At 45.9% G+C, this 23,070-nt stretch overlaps 1 protein-coding gene across 7 annotated transcripts in view; it reads left to right on the plus strand.

Moving 5' to 3' along the window:
• Nucleotides 1-3,426: 3,426 nt before the first annotated feature.
• Nucleotides 3,427-23,070, plus strand: part of SLX4 (SLX4 structure-specific endonuclease subunit) — a 40,705-nt gene continuing 21,061 nt past the window's right edge. For 2 of the 7 annotated variants that reach the window (XM_082313698.1, XM_082313703.1), the window contains exons 1-7: nt 3,428-3,782; nt 8,955-9,059; nt 15,508-15,610; nt 17,357-18,128; nt 19,299-19,562; nt 20,384-20,558; nt 22,331-22,546. In XM_082313698.1, coding sequence (XP_082169824.1) covers nt 17,759-18,128; nt 19,299-19,562; nt 20,384-20,558; nt 22,331-22,546 — 1,025 coding nt within the window. In that variant the 5' untranslated portion in view covers nt 3,428-3,782; nt 8,955-9,059; nt 15,508-15,610; nt 17,357-17,758. Of the gene's footprint in view, nt 3,783-8,108; nt 8,180-8,675; nt 8,752-8,954; nt 9,060-14,936; nt 14,997-15,507; nt 15,611-17,356; nt 18,129-19,298; nt 19,563-20,383; nt 20,559-22,330; nt 22,547-23,070 lie in introns of those variants that run through there. The other 5 variants (XM_082313704.1, XM_082313699.1, XM_082313700.1 and 2 more) reach the window with 5 other exon arrangements.

The raw sequence follows: 23,070 nt of genomic DNA on the forward strand, positions 1-23,070 counted from the left end.
TAGCCTTGTCTTTGAAAATGGAGTTTGGCCCTTGGAATCCTTTCTAAGGAGCAAAAGCTGCTCAGCAGAAGAGGCCTTTGTAGCAGAAAATGCCACGCTGGGTTTCCCTCTGTGCGCGCCTGGTTTACACCATGCAAACTGGTTTACAAGAATTCTTTCTCTGAGGCAGCTGTGATATTTGTTTAGCTTATCTTTAAATTGCCAGATCAAGATTCTGGACCTGGATTTGGTTAAGCATTTGAATGTTCTGCTGGCCAGGATAACCTCCAGCTCTTTCCCTGAACACCGTGAGCCCCAGTAAGCTAAAGGAAGCCTGACTGTGCAAAGAGGAATGAAAGGGGTCTGCTGCCTGGGGTACCGTCTTAGAAGTTTTATTAACATCACCTAAATTTCATTTTTATTCAGATGCAGAAGAGGAACTAACGTGACAGGTTAGGGGATGTGGAGAAGAACAAGGAGCCACCTTCTACATCCCTAGGGTAGCCGTGTAGCTCAGCTAGAGGCCACAGGCCTTCATCCAGCTCCCAGTAAGGTACGGATGGCGTCTTTTGATTATGCTGGGATTCCTTGATTGTGCAATAACAAAATACCCTTAAATTGCCCATACTCAAAGATTAGAAGCGTAAGCCGGCAGCTAAGCTGGCACAGGTAAACATGCATAAGATTTTGCTCCTGGAAGTAGACAAACATATGTGGAGTTCAGCTATCCAGTTTGGAGACTGGGCAGCATTCCTGTCTTCCAAGTAGATGTAAGATCCTGTGCCATCAAAACTGACGTAAATACGCAGGAAAAATTACTAGGTGCTATACAAGGATGTGCAGAGAGATTGCAGAACGCCTGAAAGGAGCAATGCAACGTGGCCGCTTCACGATGTAGGGTGTTTTCCTGAACGCGGGCTGAAGAAATGAAAACCTTGGGTGATTTTCTGATGCTAACGGTCCAGGAGGTGAGTGCATTAGCCTGCAGGCTGGTCACCGGGTGCTCACGGGTAAAGCACCTAAAAATAGCATCTCTTGATATCGTGCCTGAAGCTGGATGCTAGTTTATAAAATTTGATGCACTGAGCAGCAGAGCATGCTTACTGTGAGACAGTCACGAACTGCCCGACACGTCTTTAACCTCTCCAGTCCTGGGAATCCTCCGGGAATCCCAGCAGCCCTCAAGGTGTGAATTTTTTGCCGTGAGAGATTTGTGTCACTAAAAGATCAAATAAGATTTCTGTTACGGGAGTGCAAACCTACCCTTTGTCACTGTACCCAGTCCCGGGAGCCTGTATGCAGCAAGGAGCAGTAGCAGCAGGATCAGGAGGGTGCTTTGACCCAAATCTCACACGCTTTATCATGCTGCTTTGTCTGATGCTTTGTCTAAGCTTCATCATTGCACGCACCAGCAGCCTCTCCAGGTTCTCGCCTCTCGGACTCGGCTTTCCCTTTTATTTTGCAAAGACCCGCAGAGAGTGCTGGTGCATGAAGATGTTCTGCATGGCTAACAGAACAGATCCTAGTGGAAAAGGGGGATGTGTGGCATCGCGTCGATGAACGCAAACGGAAGTGCCGATGGGAATACAGGCGAGTCGCTGGGAAGCTAGGCTGGAGGTGACTTTGGCTCTGAAAGGGCCTCCACGTGGAACGCAACAGAGGCTCTTCAGTGCACGAGCAGTGTAAAGGATGAGTTGTTTCAAACGCGATGGTAAAAGGGAGGCGTGGGAAGTTAGTTACAGCCTGGTTTTTCACTTTCTGTCCGACCTCAAAACATGCTGTGCAAGCATGGTATGGATCTTGCATCAGAACTGCAGTGCTGTTTGTAGTGGTGAAGCTGCGGTTGTGCGCCTCCAGCTCTCATGCTCTTCCAGCTCCCGTCCTTTCCACTCGCATACTAAATTACTCATCCTTCAAAAGTGTTGTATCACTAGTTTCCATCCGGCTTGTGCTCTTCCTGCAGCCAGGGTCGTGCCCCCTGCTTTTTCTAGCATACTGAGGTGAACCAAGCCTTCCAAGAGCGTGCAAGGTGTGGGAATGGTGCTGCGAAGCACCCAGCACGGGCCAGTTGTGTCCTTCTGCGTTTCCTCCACCACATTTCCCCGTGGGCTGGAACTGGGGATCTCCAACCCGGAAGAATCTCATGGAGCTTATTTGTTTTCCTGGCTGTAAGCAATGCTGAACCCCGCTTTGTGCAGGAATTGATCTGCAGGTTTGTTTTTTTTTTTTTTTTACTGGGACCTTATTAACTGCTGCCTGTCTCTTGTTGGTTTTTTGTGGGATTTTTTTGTTCAGAAGTGGCTTTCAGCATGGGTTGGGTTCTTTTTTCTACAAGCTAAACTTTGTGTGCTGACAAACTGTTGGTGATAAACAGCGTGGCCTCTCCTGCTCTGCCCGGGCTCATCAGCTGTGGAGTCAAACCTATATCCTCCAGGGCAGAAGATGGAAAATATTTATAGGCAGTGAAATGCAGTTTGAAAGGACATTCCTGAGACCTCGTGCTTTTAAACTTGGACAGAATCCCTCTCACGTCTGGCTCAGGACCTTGAAACCGGCCCGGCCCATATAGTTCACTGGGCCAGATTGAGAACAGAGTTTTCTCTCGTCCAGACTTCCTGCTGAGACTATCGAGAGTGTCTTGGGTAAGCTCCAGGTCTATGATTTATGGACAAACCACAGGCCAGGAATCTGCAATCTAAGCTCCTTGAGCAGCAACTGTTTAAAACATTATGGGAAGAAATGGCCACTGTTTCCAACAGAAGAAAACTTGGGAGCCATTAATAATGTTTAGCACTTCTGTAGTGCCTCGTGATTGTTAATGAATCCTCCCATTCTCCTTGTGAAGCAAGTCAGAATTATTCTTATTGTACAAATAAGGTCGGCGTGGAGCTTAAATACATTTCCCTGAGAAACACAGTGAATCTGAGTTAGGGACACAGCCCAGGACTCAAGAATCCCAGCACAAAGTGAAACAAACCCCCGAGATCCAGAGGCATAAAGAGAAGTACCTGCTGGGTTTGGATGAGGCAATCAACACTGATGTAACAGCAACTTGGAGAGCATCTCTGCCCAATACCCTGTGCGTTTGGAAATTCTTCCCAGGGCAGCGCTGGGTCTGCCCAAACCTTATCCGGTGACATCATGTGCTGTCCCAGTAACCCCCAGGTTCAAATATTCCTGGGATTTCAGAGGAGACTTGGAAGCTTGGCTGCTTACTGGAATTATCCTGTACAAAGTCCTTTTCAGCTGGTTGTCTCCCCTATTGCTTGGGAAGAAGAGGATGGCGTGCTAAAATCTTGCTATCTTTCCTGACCCGGACCAGCTCGCCTCCTTCTGGAGTGGGTTGAGCACGGGTTTTCCTTTTCTTTCATCAGCAGGAAGCTTTCTTTCCAGGAAAAAAAAAAAAAAAAAAAAAAAAGTCATTTGTTCTCCCTCTGCAATCAGAATCATCTTTTGTTTCTCCTTTACCTCCTCCTTTACACTTAACCTCCATCTTCTCTAGACCACTTAGTGGCCACGACACAGTCCAGGCGAAGAGAGGAGTTTATCTGCTTGCAGAGTCATTTTCCCGTTCTCACCCATGACAGAAGGGTGCTCCTTGGTGCTGCCTCCCACCGTCAGACCTGGAGCAAGAACATTTTCTTTTATCTAGCAAGAATTTTATCTCAACTCACAAGCCCCTTCCCGTCGCACTCCTCCTGGAAACAGTCTGGAGTGTGAACAAGTGGGAATGGGTAAAACGTCTGCCATCGGGCCTGGTTGAAACGGAGTAGTTGGCAGGAGTGCAAGGACCAAAGGCTTCTGTAAGTACTTAAATTTGTAAGGACTCCTGATGGTCTCGTTGCTGTTGATCTATTTACAGGAAGGATGAAAAATCGGTGAAAGAAGCAGAGTTTCCTCCTCTTTTTAAACCCACATGGCAAAAGGTATTGTAATGAATTGTCCCTTAAACGTATCTGTCCAATTTCATTCCAAATGTCAGGACATGATCTGCAAGGGATTTGGGGTCAGGTAATAGCAGTTAACAAAGCAGCAGTCTGCAAAGCCAAGCAGAGCTTGGTTCTCCTTTTGCAGCCCAAGTAAATGAGGGGTAATTGGGGTTAAAACCTGATCCAGAAGTAAATCAGTAAGTAAATCCTTCGTGGAACTGTCCCAAATTAAACCTTTAGAAAGTCGGGAAGTCAGAGCCGCAACAGGAGGCGGAGGGAGATTCAACTGGAGGTTTGTTTCACTAATGGATCTCAATCACTGTACTTGTTCTGTCTCAAGTGGTTTAGCAGATATTTTAAAAAAGCAAGTGTTCTAAATGATCTTGCAATATGCTTCGAGAAATCAAAGGATAAGGATTTTTTTTTTAGTTGGGCACTGTGTTTTTAACGTGTTTAGAGATTCTTAGCATGTTTAATGCCCAGTTTCCTTCCTGAATGATGGTGATTCTTCTCGGAAACTGGAATTCACTTCACCTCCCAGGCAAACAAGACAAATTTTGGTTTATAACAAGTTAATTTGATGCGCGCACTAACTGGCGCTGTGTGACTTGCTGAATGGAAACGCGCGTATTTTTCTGGCAGCCTTACAAGAGGAGATGGATACAGTGGCATGCACCATCCCCAAATTCACACACAAAAACAGGAAAAACAAAACAAACTTGCTCTTGAGGAAAATGCTGCACTGATGCTTGATTTGCCCTTTCAAGAGACTCGGCACGCTGAGTATTGTGCTGAGCTCTGCCATCCACCATGGCCAAAGACCATGAGAAGGGCAGATTAGCACAATAAATTAATGCAAACTCTAAGCTTTACTCATTGGAATCGGCCTCTATGGCTGCTTCTCTGATCACCGCTGACCTGGACTGAACCAATTTGTATCAAAAGCTTTAAAAAGTTAATCTGGAGCTGCCAAAGAGCCACCAGCGTTACAAGTCTTAACGCAGATCAGCAGATCTGCCCGTCAGACTGAGCAGAGATAACAAAGTCAAACACAAATTTTGAGAAATGCTGACTATAGCATCCTGGGTATAAATATATATACGTATACATAATACATAATGTGTGCGTTCACAGATATGTAGATAAACATATTTACATATTTACTATAAATACCATTGCGCGGCAAATCCAAGCACAGTTATTTCAAAACCATTTTAGTATTGGCAATAGCGTCCACAAGTTCCATAATGGCCATTTTCTGCAGAGACAGCTCAAAACCAAAGCGTGATAGTAAATATCCCGTCTTTCACAACGTGTTGCTATTTCAGGGACCTGCCTGCATCTCTACAGCTGTAATTCATGGGAGAGGACCACTAGCACGCATTAAATTAAGCCAAGGTTTTCATACTAGAGTCTGGGGCCCTGTGCCAGCTCTGATACAGAGCAGTTCCCTGGTGGGGAGAAAAAGCAAATTATTAAAAAATTGCCAGCAGAAGTCCAGTTGGTCTACATAGGGAATCAGGCAGTCTGCCTCCGATCAGCTGCCTGATCTGGGGAGAGCTGCTGCTCCTCTCTATACCTGTAACTGTGGCTGCGTCTTCTAGCTGATGTTGGGTACAAATCACAAATAGAGCCTGTTGCAGCGACCCCGTCCTTGTTGCCTTTCGGAATGGCTACGGGCCTTGAAATGTCCTGTGGAATAGATACCGGTTTGGTAGCCAGTACATACTGTGAAATGTCGGTGCTTTTGAACCCGTCTGTATTGGGAACGCCGCAATTCCTTTGGCTCTTTTCAACGCAGACTTTTAAAAGGCTGCGTTTACGCGCATCAGCAAGGCTCGGGGCGTTTGCGCTCCTCGCGGCGAGCGCAGTAAGCTTTAAAGGACTCAAGTGGTGAAAAAGCAGATGCTTGCACGTGTTGTGTTTCACGTTTCTCAGGGGCCCTCGTCTTTGGTGCCTCGGCACTTTTGGAACAGAAAATTGCGTTTGCCTACACGAAATGCAGTAGGAGAGCTGGAGGCTGCAGCGTTGCCTGGCAGGCACGATGTGGAGGCTGGTCTGGCTGAAGGCGCGTGCGTTGGCTGCTGCGTTCAGCGTCGCTTCCAACGCTGACGGGCGCTTTCTGCGACGGCAGGTGTGTGACAGGGTTTGCAGGCTGTCCAGCGCCTCGTGGAGATGCCCCTCCAAGCCCTCCTGGTTATTCTTTTAAATATTCGGTGCTTTTGAGTTCAGTTTGCATGTAGGGTACTGTGCAACAAAATATGACTGTGACTTGGCGTAGTCGAGCTTGCAGAACCAACGCGGTGTCTCAGTACCTCATAACCAGAGTATTTTTCAGTATGTTTGTGCAATGTGCGCTTGCAAGTTCTTGCAGGATTTTCTTCAGAGTGCTTCTAATTCCTGTAAGCGTAGCAACTTGAGAAAGAGCTTGAATAAACTAGCAAAAGTGTTGAAAGACACAAACCAAAGGATTTCTTCATATCAGTTTTGGGTTCTCATGCTGACACGGGCACATTGCATCTCCTGGGGAGATTCACTGCAGAAAATACACCCATCGGTCCTGCCAAAATAACCAAGGGCACCAATTCTTTGCTTAAAATTCAAGGGCTTCCAGCTCAAATTGTTTTGAATTTAGCAGGGGTTAAAAGTTAAATTGCTTTGCTGGAAGTGAAAAAGCATGGTGCTTCAGGAGCTTGTTCCATTTTAAAAGTTGTAGTTAATTTTTTTTTCTATAAGCTCTCCGAACAGGTAATGCTATGACAGCATTAGTTTCTTCTGGTGATGTCAAATTATACGGATCGAGATATAATTATGGAAAAATAAATGTTACGTGTAAAAGAGCCATCATATCACTCACAGTTAGTAGTAGTGCTTTGTATTTGTTAGTAAAACGCTTATCTCGATGTTTTTGAAGCAAACTAATAGGAATGTCAGCCCCAGCCGCTAAACCTCTTCCCTCTGTCTCGTGGCCTGTTAAGAAGTGTTACCCCGGAGTGACTTTGGTTCTCACCGCATTCATACCAAGCGTTGAGAAAGAAATCCCGATTTCAACACAAAACATGCATTCCGAACGCAAATCAAGCGTACGAAACCCCCCACCCCCCCCGGCATCTCTGGTGATTTTATACCTGCAGACCTTCGGCCACGATTAACTACTCATGTGGAGGAAATGATTGTTGATCGCCACTCCAAGTTAACATTCAGCGTGAGGTCTCTGAGCCTGAACTGAATGGAGTGGAAAAATGGCATCCATTTTCCTGCTCAATCCCAGGTAGTAAGAAGTACAAAATAAAGAGGCAACGCTCTTTCTTTTGACAGAGAAGCTCGGTCAAAGCTCGAGCTATGTAACTGCTCGCCTTGAAATTTCAATGCTTCCATTAATTTCCGTAGGAGCAGCACAGCTTTCGTTGTAACCCCGCAGCGTTACAAGGGGCTTTCGCTGCAGCTCTGCAGCCTGCAAACGTGCGCCTTCGGTTGTAAACGTGAAGATGAGCGACTTTAACTGATAGTTTTTGTGCTCGTGAACAGGGGGTATGTATTTCTCTCCCTATTTACTATGTATTTTTTCTACGTATGAGTATTTAGGTAGATTGGAATTCTTTGAAAATCTTAATAAGCGATGCTATGCTGTATGCTTTCCTCTTTTGCTGGTATTTTTTCCACACAAGGTATTCACCTAATTACACTCGGAGCCGAGGCCCTAATTAACCGCTCCAGCATTTGGGGGTTGGCCTGGATGACCTTGAAAGGTCCCTTCCAACCCAAACCACCTCTGATTTCACGTTCCCCCGGGCTGGGGCCCGGCTCGGCGCCGCTTCCCCTGGAGCACGGCCGCCCCCGGTGGCCGCAGGCTGCCCGCCTCAGGCCGGCTTGGCCTCAGGAGGCGCCGCTGCCTGCCCGGGGGGTGGCTCCCGGCCGTTCCCCCGGGGCGAGGAGCGGGGAGCGGCCCGGGTCGCCTCCCTCCCCCGCCGACGGAGCGAGGAGCGGCCGCCGGGCCCCGCTGAGGGGATGGGGACCGGGGCGGTGGGGGGTGGCATCGCCATAGCAACCAGTGGCGGGAAGCTCGCGCGCCTGCGCCGGGAGGGCGCGGCCCTGGGCCCTGCGCGCAGGCGCGAGGCCCCCCTCAGCGTCCCGCCGGCAGGGCCCGCGCATGCGGGGCGGCGGGAGACGGTTGGCGGCCCGCGCATGCGCTCGGGTTGGGCACCGGGGCTCCCCGCCGGGCCGGCGGCGGGGTGCGAGGAGCGGCGGGAGCCCGCCTCCGCGGCGGAGAGGTCAGCGGCGGGCCGGGGCGGCGGGCCGGGCGGGGCGGCCCTCTCGCAGCGGCGGCCGTCTCGCAGCGGCGGCCGTGCCGGTCGCGGCGGCGTTGGCGGGCGGGCGGCGTGACGTCATGACGCCGGCGCTATGGGCGCGGCGCGGCGCCACCTGCTGGCGGGGAGGTGGCGGCGTCGAGCCTTGGGGCCGGCGTCACCTCTAGGGTGAGACGTCATCTGCGTGAGGGTGCGACGTCAGTGGTGGGACGTCATCCCGCTGAGGAGCGGGAGGAGGGTGCCTCGTGTGGGACAGAGCGCGGCTTCGGGGCCTGGTCGCCACAGGCCTCCCTGGCTCCACCGGGGCGCGGGGCCTGAGGCGAGCCTGGGCCTTCGCCCTCAGGGGCCCGTTGCGGTCACGGCGGGGAGCAGAAGCCCCGGGCACCTCCGAGCCTGGCCACGAGGCGCTGGCGCGTTGGGGGAGCCCGGGTTGGGTTCGGATGGGTGGCACCTTGCTGTGCTGCAGCAGTGAGGTGAGGCAAAGCCCCCGTCCGTGACGTTAACATGGCATCAAAAGCGAAAATTCAGTGATCAAGGTAAAGTTGTTCAATGGAAGGCCTGGCTGTGAGGGCGTCCGAGTTTAAGCGTGCACTAACTGCTAGGAAGTTTCATTAAAAGCTGCTTAATGCATCCAGTCTCCAAGAAAACTTCTTCCAAGCGATGTCATCGGGGAAGGCAATTCTGAGGAGTCTGCTGGCTGCTTCATGAAGCAATGTGGAATTTTATCTTTCTCTTCCAGGACGTGGGGGCAGGAGGATCAGCGTATGGGCCCGCCTTGAGGGGAAGCAGCGGGTGTCGGCTGTTTTACTGACAACGCTTTGTCCCTGATCCTGCGTATACACAGGTGCCTCTCGTAACCATGCAGTTTTTAAATAAAGCAGAAATTATGCATTTGCTGGGGAAAAACATATATTATTTGCACTAAATCATTTGACTCTAGCAAAGCCCAAAGGCAGTAACGCTGACTGATATTTGGTCTTTTGCCTCCTGTATAAACTCTAAAAACATCACAGTCTGGGTACAGTCACTGTTTTAACCACAAAAAAAGACCCTTGTGTGGTTGGTTTTCATATCTACTTAAGTTCCTATTCCTCATCTCCCTCCTGGTCTCTCATCTCTCCTTTGATTTTGCTGTTTGGATTAAAACAGTTTTCTGGATAGCCAGAAGTTATTTTATTGCTTTACACTGTACGGATGTGTCAGAGGCAGACTGGAAACAGAAACAGAATTTTTATCATAAGCTTTACATTTGGAAGAAAACGGACCTCAGGTTTTTTTAGAGCATTTGCTTTTCCCACTGGGTCAATTTTCATTACAGGTTTTTTCCAAAGAAACTGTCAAATGGTAGAAAATAGCAATTTAAACGGGATGTTTGACACATTGTACGCTAGTGAAACTCAAACTATGCTTCAGGGTCCTCAGTTGAATTCAAGGCCCTTGGCCAGAGTTTCTAGAAAGAATTTTCCTGAGAGCTAAACACAGAGTGATTGACGTCATTGTCTGAGAGCTGACCTCTTGCTGTTACTGTAGTCATCCATGAAGATGCATGTTTATGCATCCCTGAGAGATCACTGGTGTAATACCAAAGTTTCCCAGAGCGCTCATAGCAAGTCTATAGGTAAAAATATATTTGGATATTGAGCGGGTGAAAGAACTTAAGTTAATAGAAGGAGAAGGTATTTTAATAGGAAGAAATTTAAACATGTACTTTCAGAACAGTAAACCAAGCCTGTTTGTGATGGATGCTGGAGTATGGAGAACAGATATGATAACATGGAAACATTGTAAAGCAACGCATACACAAAGTAGTACGTTGTGTATTTTACCGTGGGTCTCCTGTGTGATTTTAGCTGAGAAGAGAACAAGCAATTCATTGTCATAAATTAATGAAATGTTAGAGTAAAAGATATATTATCAGATCACCTGTAGAAATCCATGATGAGTTTGGTCACCTTTTCAAAGCGAGCATCTTTCTATTTTAGAGAATGTAGGGAAATCAAGATACTGTGTTAAATTTCACTTTATATTTGGCTTTGGTGATGATAAGCTTTGACGTAGTCACAAATTGGAAGCTACACTTCTTGGGAAGAAGTAGTATTGGTAGAGCTTACATTGTTTGAAGTGAACATGCCCTTTAGCGTAACAGTGTCTTCCTGGAGAAAAATGGCTTGAGTATTTAACATTAAAGTGTTCTTATTTCTCCTTATATTCACTTTTTCATTAATTATTCAGTTGATTTTCTTGCTACAAACATCCATAACACTGATTGCTCCGTCCTTGATCTACAAAATGGCGGCATTGTTTGACATGGTCAAAATTATCCGTATCTGAGTGGAGTCAGAGGGCTGGGATAGGGTCACGTTGCGGTCAGTTTGGAAGAAGGAGGGGCTGGGTAAGGCTTTGTACCTGCCGTTGTTCTGTTTATCTGTCCGGACTCCTAACTCCTTCGTAGTCATTGCTTCCCGGGATAGATTTACCTATCCTGTAAGTATGGCCTTGTCCCAAAGCGATGACTTTGTGCTAGTTTACAAAGTGGTCTGCATCCTTCTGCTTCTGCGGGTCATCAGCGCTATCTAACGGTTCCTTTCTCTGCATCGTCAGACAGCTTGATCAGTGGTGGTTTATGTCTCCCCTAACTTGTTTCCTAAGTCTTAAGTAGTAGAAAACAAGATAGGCAGAGAGTTAATTGCTGTGAGATGGTACTAGAAACACATGTGCTGAATGACTGCTGTTTGCAGTTGCATTTTGAAACCTATCTAGCTACATTTTAATAATTTTAAATGAGTTGTAGTGATTTAGTATGATTTTAATTAATCATTTTGTCCCTCGATACTTCTTTAATGGTTTACAAAAGAGTTACACTTCTGTTAACACACAGAGGTCTCATTAAAAAGGTATTAGCTTAGCATAGGAGATCTTGGTTTTCATAAAACTGTGTTGATTGTTATTAATTTTGTTATCCATCTTTATTCATCAGTTCCCATATAAGCCATTTCTTTAACTGCCTGGCGTTGATCTCAGTCTGAAAGATGGGTGTTTACTTCCCTAATTGTCCTTTTTGAAAAATCACAGTGAATTCTGCTTGCAAATGATCTGATTCTGTTGACAGAAATGCCTCCAATAGCTGCTGTTCAGTACGCTGTGGATTGCTGTTAGGCTACTTTCATCAACATTGTGGGATGGATATAAGAATATTTATAAGAATATTTAGTTGTGCATGTTCTCAGTATTAACAGTTTTACAATTTGTTTTATGATGATCTAGTGGCCTTGGTAGGTTTTTCTTTTTTGGTTTTGATGTACACCAAAAGATCTTTTTCAAAGTCCTTAACTTTTCTGACCAGAAAACTAATCTTATGTAATTTCACCTCCTTCTCATTTTAATACAATTCCTTGTTTATATTCAGTGCTATCCAATTCCCTTATTGTGATGTTGTTTTACATATTTGTTTTTATTATTACTCTGACTACTTTTATTTCTCTGAAAGCCAAATTAGGTTTTAATAAGTATTGTTCTCTTTATTGATTTTTTGGGGCCTCTAGTGAAATGGGTTTTTTCGGTCCTTAGTTCTCAATTGTCTTTTTCTGTTTAAATTAATAATTTTTTGTTGTCTTCAGTCAAATCAAATAAGCATTTTTGAAACACCAGCTGCCTGTATTTCTAATTTGTATGCTACTGTGTTTGCATACAAGCCACGAGCATTTGCACCTGAGCAACCGTTAGTTTTTATTTTTATGTTCACTTCCCCTTTATCCTTCCAGAGGAGGTATAAAGTAAAAATTGCTATTTCGGTGAAGTGCTCTATAAGGTAAGGTTAGTTTCTACAGCATTTGAAAGATAGAAGGGCATTTTGTCATGTAAGTAGCGATTTAAAATTCACGTCTGGCGTGTGATAGGTTTTTTACTGGCTATGAAATGCTTTACCATGTGTAGAAGGTACTAGCAGGGGGAGGTGTAGTCTTCAAAAGAAATGTGAGCACGGTACTCTGACGGGATATCAGGTAGTGGAAGTGGGTGCTGTCAGGTAGACATTGATGCTGGTCATTGCCAAGATTGCTCGTTAGAATCTGATTATGATTTTCATAGCTATTATTTCCTTGCTTATATAGACTTGAGTTAATTTGTCATTTCCTATATTTCCACGTCTGGTTTTGTTATCCTCTTCTGGCACAGGAAAGCTGGCAGAGACCGGGACAAGAGGGTTGGTACCTGACTTTGAATTCCTGTTCTGCACTTATATTTGTTCTCTCCTCATAGAACAAGCGCTGCTGTCTTCAGTGTTAATTTATTTGCACTTCTGCAAACACAGAGACCCTGCAGTGTACAGATCTAGTGTTGTGTCTTTGTAGAGTAGTGTCAGTGATAAAGGTATTGGTTAGTGCAGGAACCTGGAGAGAACAGGCTCTAGTGAAGAGAGTCTCTAAAAGTATGGAGGATAATATGCTTTTTCAGAAGTTATGCTATTGACATGTAGGTTCTTCTCCATCAGGAACCTGTAGGAAGGTTTTTTTGTTACAGGATTTGGTCTGGAAGAATCCCTAGGGGCCGCCTTCTGGTGTGGTTTCCAGAACAAACACTACAGAAATTCTTTCCCTTCGCCGTATTTGAACTGGCTTGATTGAAAGTTTTGCTACCACCCTTCAGATCTTCAGGCCGCAGCTTTCAAAAAAGGAGAAGGGGAGCGGGGCGATAAAACTTTCAGTGCCAACGCAACAGCGTGCATCCCATCATCCTGTCTGCTGTCAACACGCTGTAATTAGCAGCCTAGGTTCATACAGGCCGTGGCAATTAACTCATTTCTGAAGAATGAGGCAATATCAGTCACTTTGATCCCATTCTTTGACTTTCCCTTAAGTTCTGGCCAGCCTTAGAGGATTGTCAGGAGCACTCCAAAGTTGGTCTTGCTGGTGGAGGAAATGGGAGAAGGTGCTTCTGCGGAGAAAGGTGCCACCGTTCTTGCAGCAACCCGCTCTGCCTGGCACGCAGAGCACAGCCTCACACCACGTTCCTTCGCTGGTGGAGACGGGTGCTGCGCGCTCAGCACCATGTCTTCCTACACCGGGGTAGGAATGCAGCCGCCTGTTAGGCTGTTTCACTGGTGGAGATGGGAGGAGAGGATCCGTCTGCGGAATGGGGTGATTTGTACTTTCACCACAAGGAAAAAAAAAAATGTATGAAAAAATGCGTGTATGAAAAAAAAATTGAGGTTACTTTTTGCCTCGCTTTCTAGTGTTAAATAATCCCGCTTCCCCTAGTATTTCTTGTGAAACCGAGGAAATTGCTCCCATCATAGCGTGGCACTTTCCTTTTGTGAAGGTATAGAGTCAGGCTTTCTTTAAAGATGAGTAATCGAGGAGGATATGTACTGAGGCACCACTGCGGGGGTCGAGAGGGGAGAAGGTATCTACTGGGTACAAGTTGTTGAGGCCTACCTAGCATTGATCTGTGCTTTCTAGCCACAATGATGACATATTCTTGGAGACTGAAATGGCAGGAGAAGCGTTCTGGAACAAATAGACAGTTTAAAGCGGCAAGTGAGGAGGCCCAGATGTTGTATATTGGAGAGCTCAGAAGAGATGGCGTCACGTGGTTGGACTGCTGGTAGAAAGATGCTTTCAGTTGTTAAAAGAGAAGCTGCTCTGAAAGGTGGGAGTGTAGCAGATGTTTTTACCTGTTGTTTTTTTTGGTTTTGTTTTGGTTTTTTTTAAGGATTCTGTGACTGAACTAATTACAAGGTAGTAAGTCTTTTATATGTACCTATTAAACTGGTTGAAATGATCATCGAGTTATTTGTAGACGTCTGTCATGTATTTTTGACCTGATAGCATCTTATCAACATGATAGCCTCATTTCTCCAGTAGACTGTCTCTCAGTAGTCTAACGGAGTGGTTTGAATTTGTCAACAAATCAGGAAATAAAGAACGGATTAACGTAGCTTGCTCAGAAATCCTTTGAAAAGAGGAAAGAGAGAAAGAATTATCATGAATGGTAAACGATCTGAGAGAGGAAACTGGCTGAAAGGTGGCAAAGAGCATCCAAGGGTTCGTTCTGAATCCACCTCGGCGTGTGCCTGCTGGTCCCACTGGGCAGTGACGCGGCTTTTTCAGCTCAGTCGAGATCAGAGGTGGTTCCAGCAGGCGCCGAGCTGCGGGTAACACAGTAGGTCATGAACTTCAGTGTGGAGGAGTGTAAAGTAGAGCACAGAGGTGGAAAAAGAGATCAATCGTATGGAACGCCTTAATGATACCAGATACTGAAAGAGCCCTGGGCATCTCTGTTCAGGTAAAACCTTTGCTCAACAAGCAGATGCTTTCAAAACAAAGCAAAGAAGATGTTAGGATCTGCGAGGCCTGGATGGGGAAGGAGTGTGAACAATATAAAACTTCTTCATCAGCAGTATTAGCAGGCTGCTGTCTGCAGTACTGGCCTGCGTGTCTCAGAAAAAGCAATGGAGAGCAAAGGAGGTTCAGGGAATACTGATGGAGGTGATTAAGGGTCAGGAAAGATTCTCCTAGGAAAAGGGAAAGGACTGGGACTCTTATTTTAGAGCACAGGCACTGGAGGATGTGACACGTGTAATGTAATAAAATACTGAGTGGTCTAACAAGAGTGGATTTGGAGCTTCTGTCCTCCTTGTCTCAACAGCAGACAGTCGGTGAAGTACAAAAGAAGCAAACTGAGAACTGATGAAAAGGGATATTTTCTCTTGGAGTTTTTCAGTTAAACCAGGGAATTCAATTCCGTAGATGCCTGTGAGCCTAAAAACGGCAGGATCAAAAAGGTGAGGGTGTTACATGGCTGGCGGGTTATGACAGTAACATTGATGGATTTCTGTAAGAATTAACTGTTGTGGTTCTGGTTTCAAGAAAGTTACCAGGAAACAAAGTTAGTCCCAAATGGAAAAGGCAAGGATCACAGGATAACTCAGGCTGGAGGTGACCTCAGGAGGTCTCTAGTCCAACGTCCACCTCAAAGCAGGGTCAGACCAGGTTCCTCAGGGCTTTGTCCAGTCTGTCTGACCTGCTCTGCCTTCTGAAGGGTTCTGGGCTTTTCCTGCAGCGGCATGCGGTGCTGCTCGCTGCTGGGGACACGGCGCTGAGCTGGGCAGGCCCTGAGCAGGGCACCTAACTCACCTGCACAGGTCAGGTACACAGGGCAATGGAAGCGGCAGAACTTAGCACCATTAGAGCATGTGCTGTTGCTGTCTCCCTCCCCCTGCAACTTGGAACTTGAGCAAAAAGAGCAGTCAGTACCAAATACACTAAATCTAACCTTTTCCTCCCATTTTCCAGGTTCCATCTTTCATTCTTACTGGTCCTGCTTTGTACCGTTTTGCTGATCCATGTTGACTTGAAGGGCACAGCTGGGCTATAGATTTGGCATCTAAGTGGATAGGTAAGTGCTGCTGTTTATTTTATTTGACCAGCTTCGTGATTTGTTGAGTCCTAAAATCTTCCAAAATGACTTGAATACTGTACTGAAATAAATGATTTTCAAAGCCATTACTTTTCAAGCTTTACAAACTGGTGCCAGAGCTGGCTCTTAGGCACACCAATAGCAGCAGCAGCAGCAGAAATACTGAGATGTTGAACAGAGCAGGAGCCTGTAAATACAAGTCTGGAAAGGGGGGAGTAAGATCAATTCTTAGCTTTGCATCGTTTGTATGTCTGACTTGGTCTACCTGGGGCACTGAACATTGGTCGCAAACACAAAAGCGCTGATCTGTTTCAAAGTTTAATATCAGGAACTCACCATAAATAATACGACAGCATGAATGTGTCTGTGAGATGTATTTAAAGCCACAGAGGATGTGAGATTCTGTTTTTCTCCACATGCTGTCTCCTACTTAGAAGAAAATGGTCAATTTACAGCGATAACTACACCAAGATTCTGTCCAGGAAAATCAAATTTATGAACTGGCTACATAAAACTTCAGTTTCTCTCTAACAGGAAATGACTCCAAGATTCACAGCAAAATCCTCTGCTGGTTTGGGAGCCTGAGTTTAAAATAAATAAATCCATTAACATCTGTAATTGCTTATAGGAAAGGCTGACCCATGAAAGTGTGTAACCAGCATTCCTTAGCCTCGCATGTCTGCAGCCAAGCCATTTGAGAAAACAATCTCGCATGTGTTTTTCCTGCTCTTTGAGTCTTTCTGTGCCCAGAGCTTTACTGGAGAAACTGAACCACAGCTGCTGCCATTCCAAGTGAAACACTCCGGTTTAGGCTTGAAAGAAGTAGGTTTTGGGAGCAATATAAAACCTCTGGTAAAACAGCCAGAACCATAGTGAACTTAGGACTAGGAAGAAGAGGACAATCAAAATGTCTAAGAATAGAGATCTAGTTTTAATGTTGCCTGGGGGTTGATGGCATTTCCATCTGGGCATTGTACCTGGTGCTGCTCCAACTAATCCCTAGCTGGTACTGCTGTTCTTACTGTAGCTGAAAAGATTAAGAAACTCATTTAAAAATACCATTTGTTTAGTCTGTTTACCTTGTGTGTTTGACAGCAGTTTGTGAAACATGGGCAGTGCCGTGGCTTATTGAGCACTCAGAGGAAGAGTTCAGTATTAGTTAGCAGGAGAGCTAATCCTGGGTGTGAGCAGCCATGGAGGTAAGAGGAGAGAAAGGATGAACACGTTTGATAGAGTTGTTCTCAGACTTGTCCCAGAAACCCTCCTGAAATGCCAGAAACTGCCTTTATTTACTTCTCAAAATGAGGTCGGGCTCTCCTTTTTAAAGCTGCTGTGTCGCAAAGCAGAATTTTACACTCCAGAATAGCTGCTTGATCTGAAGGACTGGGTTTTTTTCCTCCCCTGTTTCATTCCCTGATCTTGTGTTATATAAATGTAAGTATGAATGCATATAAAAAAAGGACAGTCTCAAATCCTGAGCTCCGGGACAAAAGCCTACCCAGTATCAGAGATCTGTTTTGAAAGCTTTCTTCTTCTTTCCTAATGTGGCTTGTGCATGTCTGTAGTACAATTATAGTGATAGTGTTTTGGGTCAATACGTGGTTTTTCTAATCTTACTATTTATACAAATTCTCTCCTCCTTCAAAGTTCTACCCCAGCCCTGTCCCACAGTGCATCCGCCTATACCATCCTACCTAATCACCTTTTTTTATTTTTTTATTTAAGGGCTTTATTAAGTGTGTTTCCGAAGCCCTGTAGCATATCACAAAGATCCTGTGCATGCTCTGTATGAACTGAGGTGCTTAACTTAGGGTCTAGAGACCTCTGAAGAACCAACTTGTCGATGCATTATGTGTGAAAGCGAGCGGGGTCCTTGGAGAGAGACTGTGCTCTACTAAATGGCTGTGAATTAAGTGTGGAAGAATGAACTGTCAGATCAGCAGAGAAGTGCCCGCTGTGTTGACCTCATTGAAGTCTGGAGAATGGAGATCTTTGAGGTGGTGGAAGGGACTTGGTGAAAATTGCAGGTCACGGAGGACGCAAACCTGAACTGACTCCGGTATCTTCCCCTGCCCTCCCGTCCTCACGGCGTCGTTAGGCCACAGCGTTACTGCAACCTGCAGGCCAATGGATGAACAGGACAATGATTTTAAAGAGTTGTGGGCAAATCTTTTGGGTAGAGGAAAGAAAAAAGCTGGGGATGCTGAGGCAGCGAGGAGGACTCCGAACAGGTCAAAGAGCACTGCAGCAAGAAGCAAATTAAGAAGAGGCAAAGCTGCTGCTAAGAGCCAAAACCATCATCACTTACCAGCAGCAAAGGAAGCAAACTTGCCTCAAGATTTGGGTCCAAAGGAACAAACTTTGGTGCACAAAGAAGCTGGTGACGCTGTGGCCTGTAGTAGTGGTGAGACTGCACAAGGGGATGGAAAAAGAAACCCTTTCCCTGCCAGCCAGCTGAGTACAGTGGCCAGCGAGTGTAGCCAGAGGATCCTGACGGGTGAGTGAACCGAAATCTTTCAAACAGAAAATAGGCTAGGACTGAAAACACTCTGTAGCTCAGTGCAGCTCTTCCGAAGTCTGCCCATGGGGGACTTACAGCAGCACTGGTCGAAGCAGGCTTGCCTCTTGTGTTTCCGTCTACACTTAGCTACTCAGGCTTACCTAGGGGTTTAACCTAGGAGCATGTTCTGTGCTACAGGCAGGCAGAAGGTAAGGTGAAGCCTTGGTACAAAGTGATGTGTTAGGGAGTCATTATTCACTGTTTTTTACAAAATCAGGACTGAGAAAAACACCCTCAAATCATCTAGAAGCAAGCTTAGAATATATTGAGATGCTTTTTCACCCGGTGCCTCATTGTATTGTGAAATACATTGCCACTGGGTGTTGCCAAGGCCAGAAATACAAACAAATTAAGAAAGGTGTTGGATTAATTCATAAAGGATTAATCCTTCAATGGTTATTAAACATGATGCAGAATGCAGTCACCAGTGCAGGAAGTCCTTAAACTGATAAATAAGGTCAGCCAAGAGAAGGATTATTTTGTACTTGTCCTGTCCTGATCAGCCTTTCTTAAGTATGTGTTGCTGACTGCACTCAGAGACAAGACGCTGGGCTGGCGAGATCTTTTGTCCCGTCTTGCCTGCTGCCCGTAACCGCAGGATACCTCAAGCAGAGCAGTGGTGTGCTGAGGTGTTAGTCTGGCGTTGCCTCTGCCTGCTGCTTGTTACCGTCTCTCTTTGGGAACTCCGGGTTCCTTCAGCTCAAAGCCGGAAAGTTCAAGTCACAGGGTTTGGAGATCAGAGCAAAGAACAGCAGGAACCACAGGACATCCTGCAGTGGGGACACTGGGGAGAGCGAGGCTATAGGGCTGCATTGCTTTCGCTAGTGACCTTTCAGGCAAGGTCTTCCATCATATTCCTTCCTCTAAAAGGAATATAGAGGTATCTAAACTGCACTATAGCACAGAAGCCTGTTACTGGGGCTATCATCAAGTGTAAAGTCATGTAATAGCTGAACACATTGTTCAGTCCTTCCTCCAAGAATGGCTGTTGCAAAACTGAGCCTGGCTTAGGCTGCTGTTGGGGAAGGCTTCCCAGCAGGTCTCTGGGCAGCTCAGCTATGTGTTTAAAACTGACTGGTAAAGCTCTGGTGTTTTCTCCCTCTCTAGTAAATACTCTGAGAAGCTGTTCCCAGACTACATTATCCTTCCATCCTGCTACGCAGCCAGGGACCTGCTCTTCACCCACCTCAAAGATACCGTCGCTCGCAGGGTCGAAGATGCGAGTAGCAGAGCTGGTAGTGGAGAGAATGCAGCAGTTCAAGAGAGTGGCACCTGAGCAGCTAAAACACGGCACAGATGATAGCTTGCCAAAGTCTGTAGCCGGCAGGGATTTCCCTGACGAAAGCCAGGAGCAGAACCCACCGGAGAATGGTACGTTTCTCTTGTTAGCTCTTGTATGTGCAGGAAGAGTGCTGTGGGCTGGTGAGAATGGTTGCACGAGAAGCAGTTCGGATTCCTGGGCTTTGTTCCCAGCTAGCCTAGTGGCTCAGTGTGCAGCACTGAATAAATCACTCCAGATCACTGAGAAAACTTGCTTTCTCTATTGTTAAATGAGTAGCCGTACTTTTCTCTCAGCTTTTCTCTGAGGCTGAATTAACTTTATGCTCAATTCTGGAGGGATAATTGTCTTCTTGGAAACAGGTTGAAATTCCAACAGGATCAGTGAACTTCGTCATCCTTCCCTTGGGACAGTGTTAGGTAGCTGCTAGGTAAATATGACTCTTAGGTAGCCCCCGTCTTTGGTAGGTCTCCAAGCACTCTATAAGGTAATATGTTCTGTGAATTCAATTCACAGCAATTTTACTCTGGTTTGGTTCTGTATAAGTCAAGGCCCTGTTGGTTCTGTATGGACATGCAAATCTGTTGTGTTTTAATATGTGGTGTATAAGACACCATGTTCTCCCCAGAAGCTGTAGCCAAAACTTGCCTTTCGTTTGGCTCTGACACGTGATGTGATGTGCTGTGAAGGAATTGCCACCTCCTGCTCCCAGGGTAGTGCAGGCCTGTAGAGTTTAAAGTGCAGTTTGTACGTTCCCTTGTGAGAAATCAAACGTGAAGATGCAAGAGAAAAATCGCAATTAATTTTTACGTGTCTAGTTTAATAAGCTAATAATGAGAAGTATAACAGTTCTGTGCCTTTCATACAGGATACTTAGTTTTCTGTCTTAGACCGTCTCTCCCTTCTTTGCCAGATACCGACCACCTTCCGTCCACGGAGCACGACGGTGCTCTGGCTTTGGCTCTTCAGCAGCAAACCAAAGAGGAAGCCCTGGCAAGCCTAGAGGATGATGGCTTGTTTTTTTGTCAGATCTGCCAGAAAGATCTCTCAGCCATGAACACAACACGACGAGAGCAGCATGTTAACAGGTGAAAGACCAGCACGATGCGTCCTTTCCGCATCCTCTCCCCCTTAACCTCATAGACTGCTCGGTCAGCTTGGCCATTCAGAACATGGTAGCAGGGGAACCTGCATGGTGGTATTGACCTTTGTGGCTTGAATTAACAAATCGTTTTGATCTCAAAGCAGAGGCTGATTCTCTGGCCCTGCAGGGCTCCTGCACGTGTGTGGTAAGGCCAATGCTGCTTTCGCCAGTAGTGTGGCAGAGGGGCTGCGACTGTAAAGTGGCTACCAAAATTAATGAGGACCCACTGCTGCAGATTTTGAGATCTACTGATTTCAGCCAACAAAGTAATGTTAGATCTGTTTTGCTAAAAATTGTTTGTCTAAGGACATCTAGTATGTCCTGCATATCTGAGCTCTTCGCTGAGGGAAAGGTGATACTGTTCAGTATCTGACTAGCTCGTACTGTAGAGCTTTGACAATGAGAGTAGAGAGGCTAAGGGAAGGTGTCCCTGCCTTCTCTTTTGTCAGAATGTATGCAATTAAATTGAAATTAGTAACCTTAATTTAACAGTTTCCCTAGTGGTAAATATCAAGTACGGTTAATATATTATGTACAGATAGCTCTTTGTAAGTTAAAAGTCTGTGCTTCTCTGTTGAGAAAGTATCAGAAACAGCGCATTTGAATCATTTTAATTTCTTAATTCCAGCACTTTCAGGGGGGCAAGAGTGATTTGATTTGTCCAGTCCTACATCACGTTATTGAGTGGCTCACATTCGTTAGGGTTATCTGCAGCTGCAGCTTTAGAGGTGTTACTGCTGTTTCTGTCTTCAGCTATTTACTGCTGCTCGAGAGGACAGAGGCTGTAAAACAGTGGCAGTGTGTCAAAAATGTTTTTTGGAAATTAAGTCTGCTTTCTGAACTGTTAAGCATGTAATCATACGATGAGATTACAAGGTTATATTAGGAATGGATTTTTTGATAGCAGTCTTCATCACGAGAGGTAAAGCTGTAGATGGATAGATGCACTGGCAAACTAGTAATCACCAGTCCTGGTACATCAGATGAACGGTCTCTTACACAACCCTGTATGCGTAGGTAGTGTGTGTCATCACCTAATCAGGGAGTGATTTTTATAACAGGTACTGCAGATCCAGGATTTCACACCCTGAATCTCTTTGGAGAGGACAGAAAAAGAACCATTAAGATTTTTTACACAGTTTTGGCCTACCAGAAATTATTAGGAGTTCATTATCCTTCACTCTTAAGCGCAGTGTTCATTTTGACTGGTCCCTTTTCTGTGACTTAAAACACTGTCCTTGTCAAGTGAGACATCGGACTTGAAAATGTTTGCATTCTTGACACTGCGTGTGGTCGTGCCTGCAAAAGGAGTAAGGACAAGAAGTAGTCCTCTTCCAGGTGAGGAAGACTCACCATTTCTCTGGTAGGGTGATTCTTTTTTTTGGTAGGGTGGTTTGTAAGTTAGCTGGAATGTTAGAATGAATGCAGAAAAAGGGATTAGGTGATGGACACGCAGTGAAGTTAAGAAGGTTATTACCCGCACTTCCTTCTGAGCAATGTGTTTTTAATATGCCTCTGAGGCCATAATTTCCATGTAGCTGTTATATGTCATATTCATCGCGGTGGTGGGTACATAGTTCTTGTGTCTTTAGGGGATGTTTCTTTGGCTGTTGCAGATATTAGGGATGATTGTGCTCCCTTTTCTTTACTATGGTTTAAATCCTAGCGCGGACAGTTTTAAAGTCTTCAGAGGTAAGCTTTGCCGTCATCTCACAGGTGTCTGGATGAGATGGAAGAAGCGCAGATGTCATCCTCCAGCAAACCACTGGTCCCCGAATGTCCCATCTGCGGGAAGCAGTTCCAAACCCCGCAGAGCCGAGTCAGTCACTTGAAACGCTGCGCTGTCGAGATGGATGTTCCTCCTAAGCTGCTTCTTCAGGCAGTGCAGTTGCAGGTGTCCTCGCTTGGTGATGCACCTCCTCAGTGTCCCAGGTAAGCAGGTGAAAATAAGAGAGGCTGGTTACTTTCTTTGGCCTGAGTTGACCCCGTGCTTCTGGGGATGAAGGGTAGAAGCAAGGCAGACTCGCAGGCTGGGTGGGCTCCAAGTCTGAAGAAGGTCAGGCAGAGCCATGACCCAGTACCACGTGAGGAGAACGTGGTAGTTGGAGAAATCATCTTGCTTTCCTTCAGAAGTGGTCAGGTGGTGGATGACTTTAAAAGTCAGCAGGCAGGAGCAAAACGGAGTAAATAATCTTACACTGCTTCATCAGAAATATTCATGCTGTATGAGGCAATTACACAGCGAAGCTGAATGGTTTGTTTGAGCTTATTAAGCAAACCGCATAGTACGAGTATGCAGTCTCTCCCGAGCATCTGTCCTGCCAATTCCTCAGCTATTCGGCTTGTGGCTCTACTGGATATACGTGCTTTACACCCCGAACCACGGAGGAAACAGACGTGATGGTTTGAAATGTGCTCGGTACAGAGCTGCATCTGCTGTCTTGCGTTTGAGCAGA

This window comes from Platalea leucorodia, assembly GCF_965183815.1.
Source record: "Platalea leucorodia genome assembly, chromosome: 5".
NCBI classification, from domain to species: domain Eukaryota; kingdom Metazoa; phylum Chordata; class Aves; order Pelecaniformes; family Threskiornithidae; genus Platalea; species Platalea leucorodia.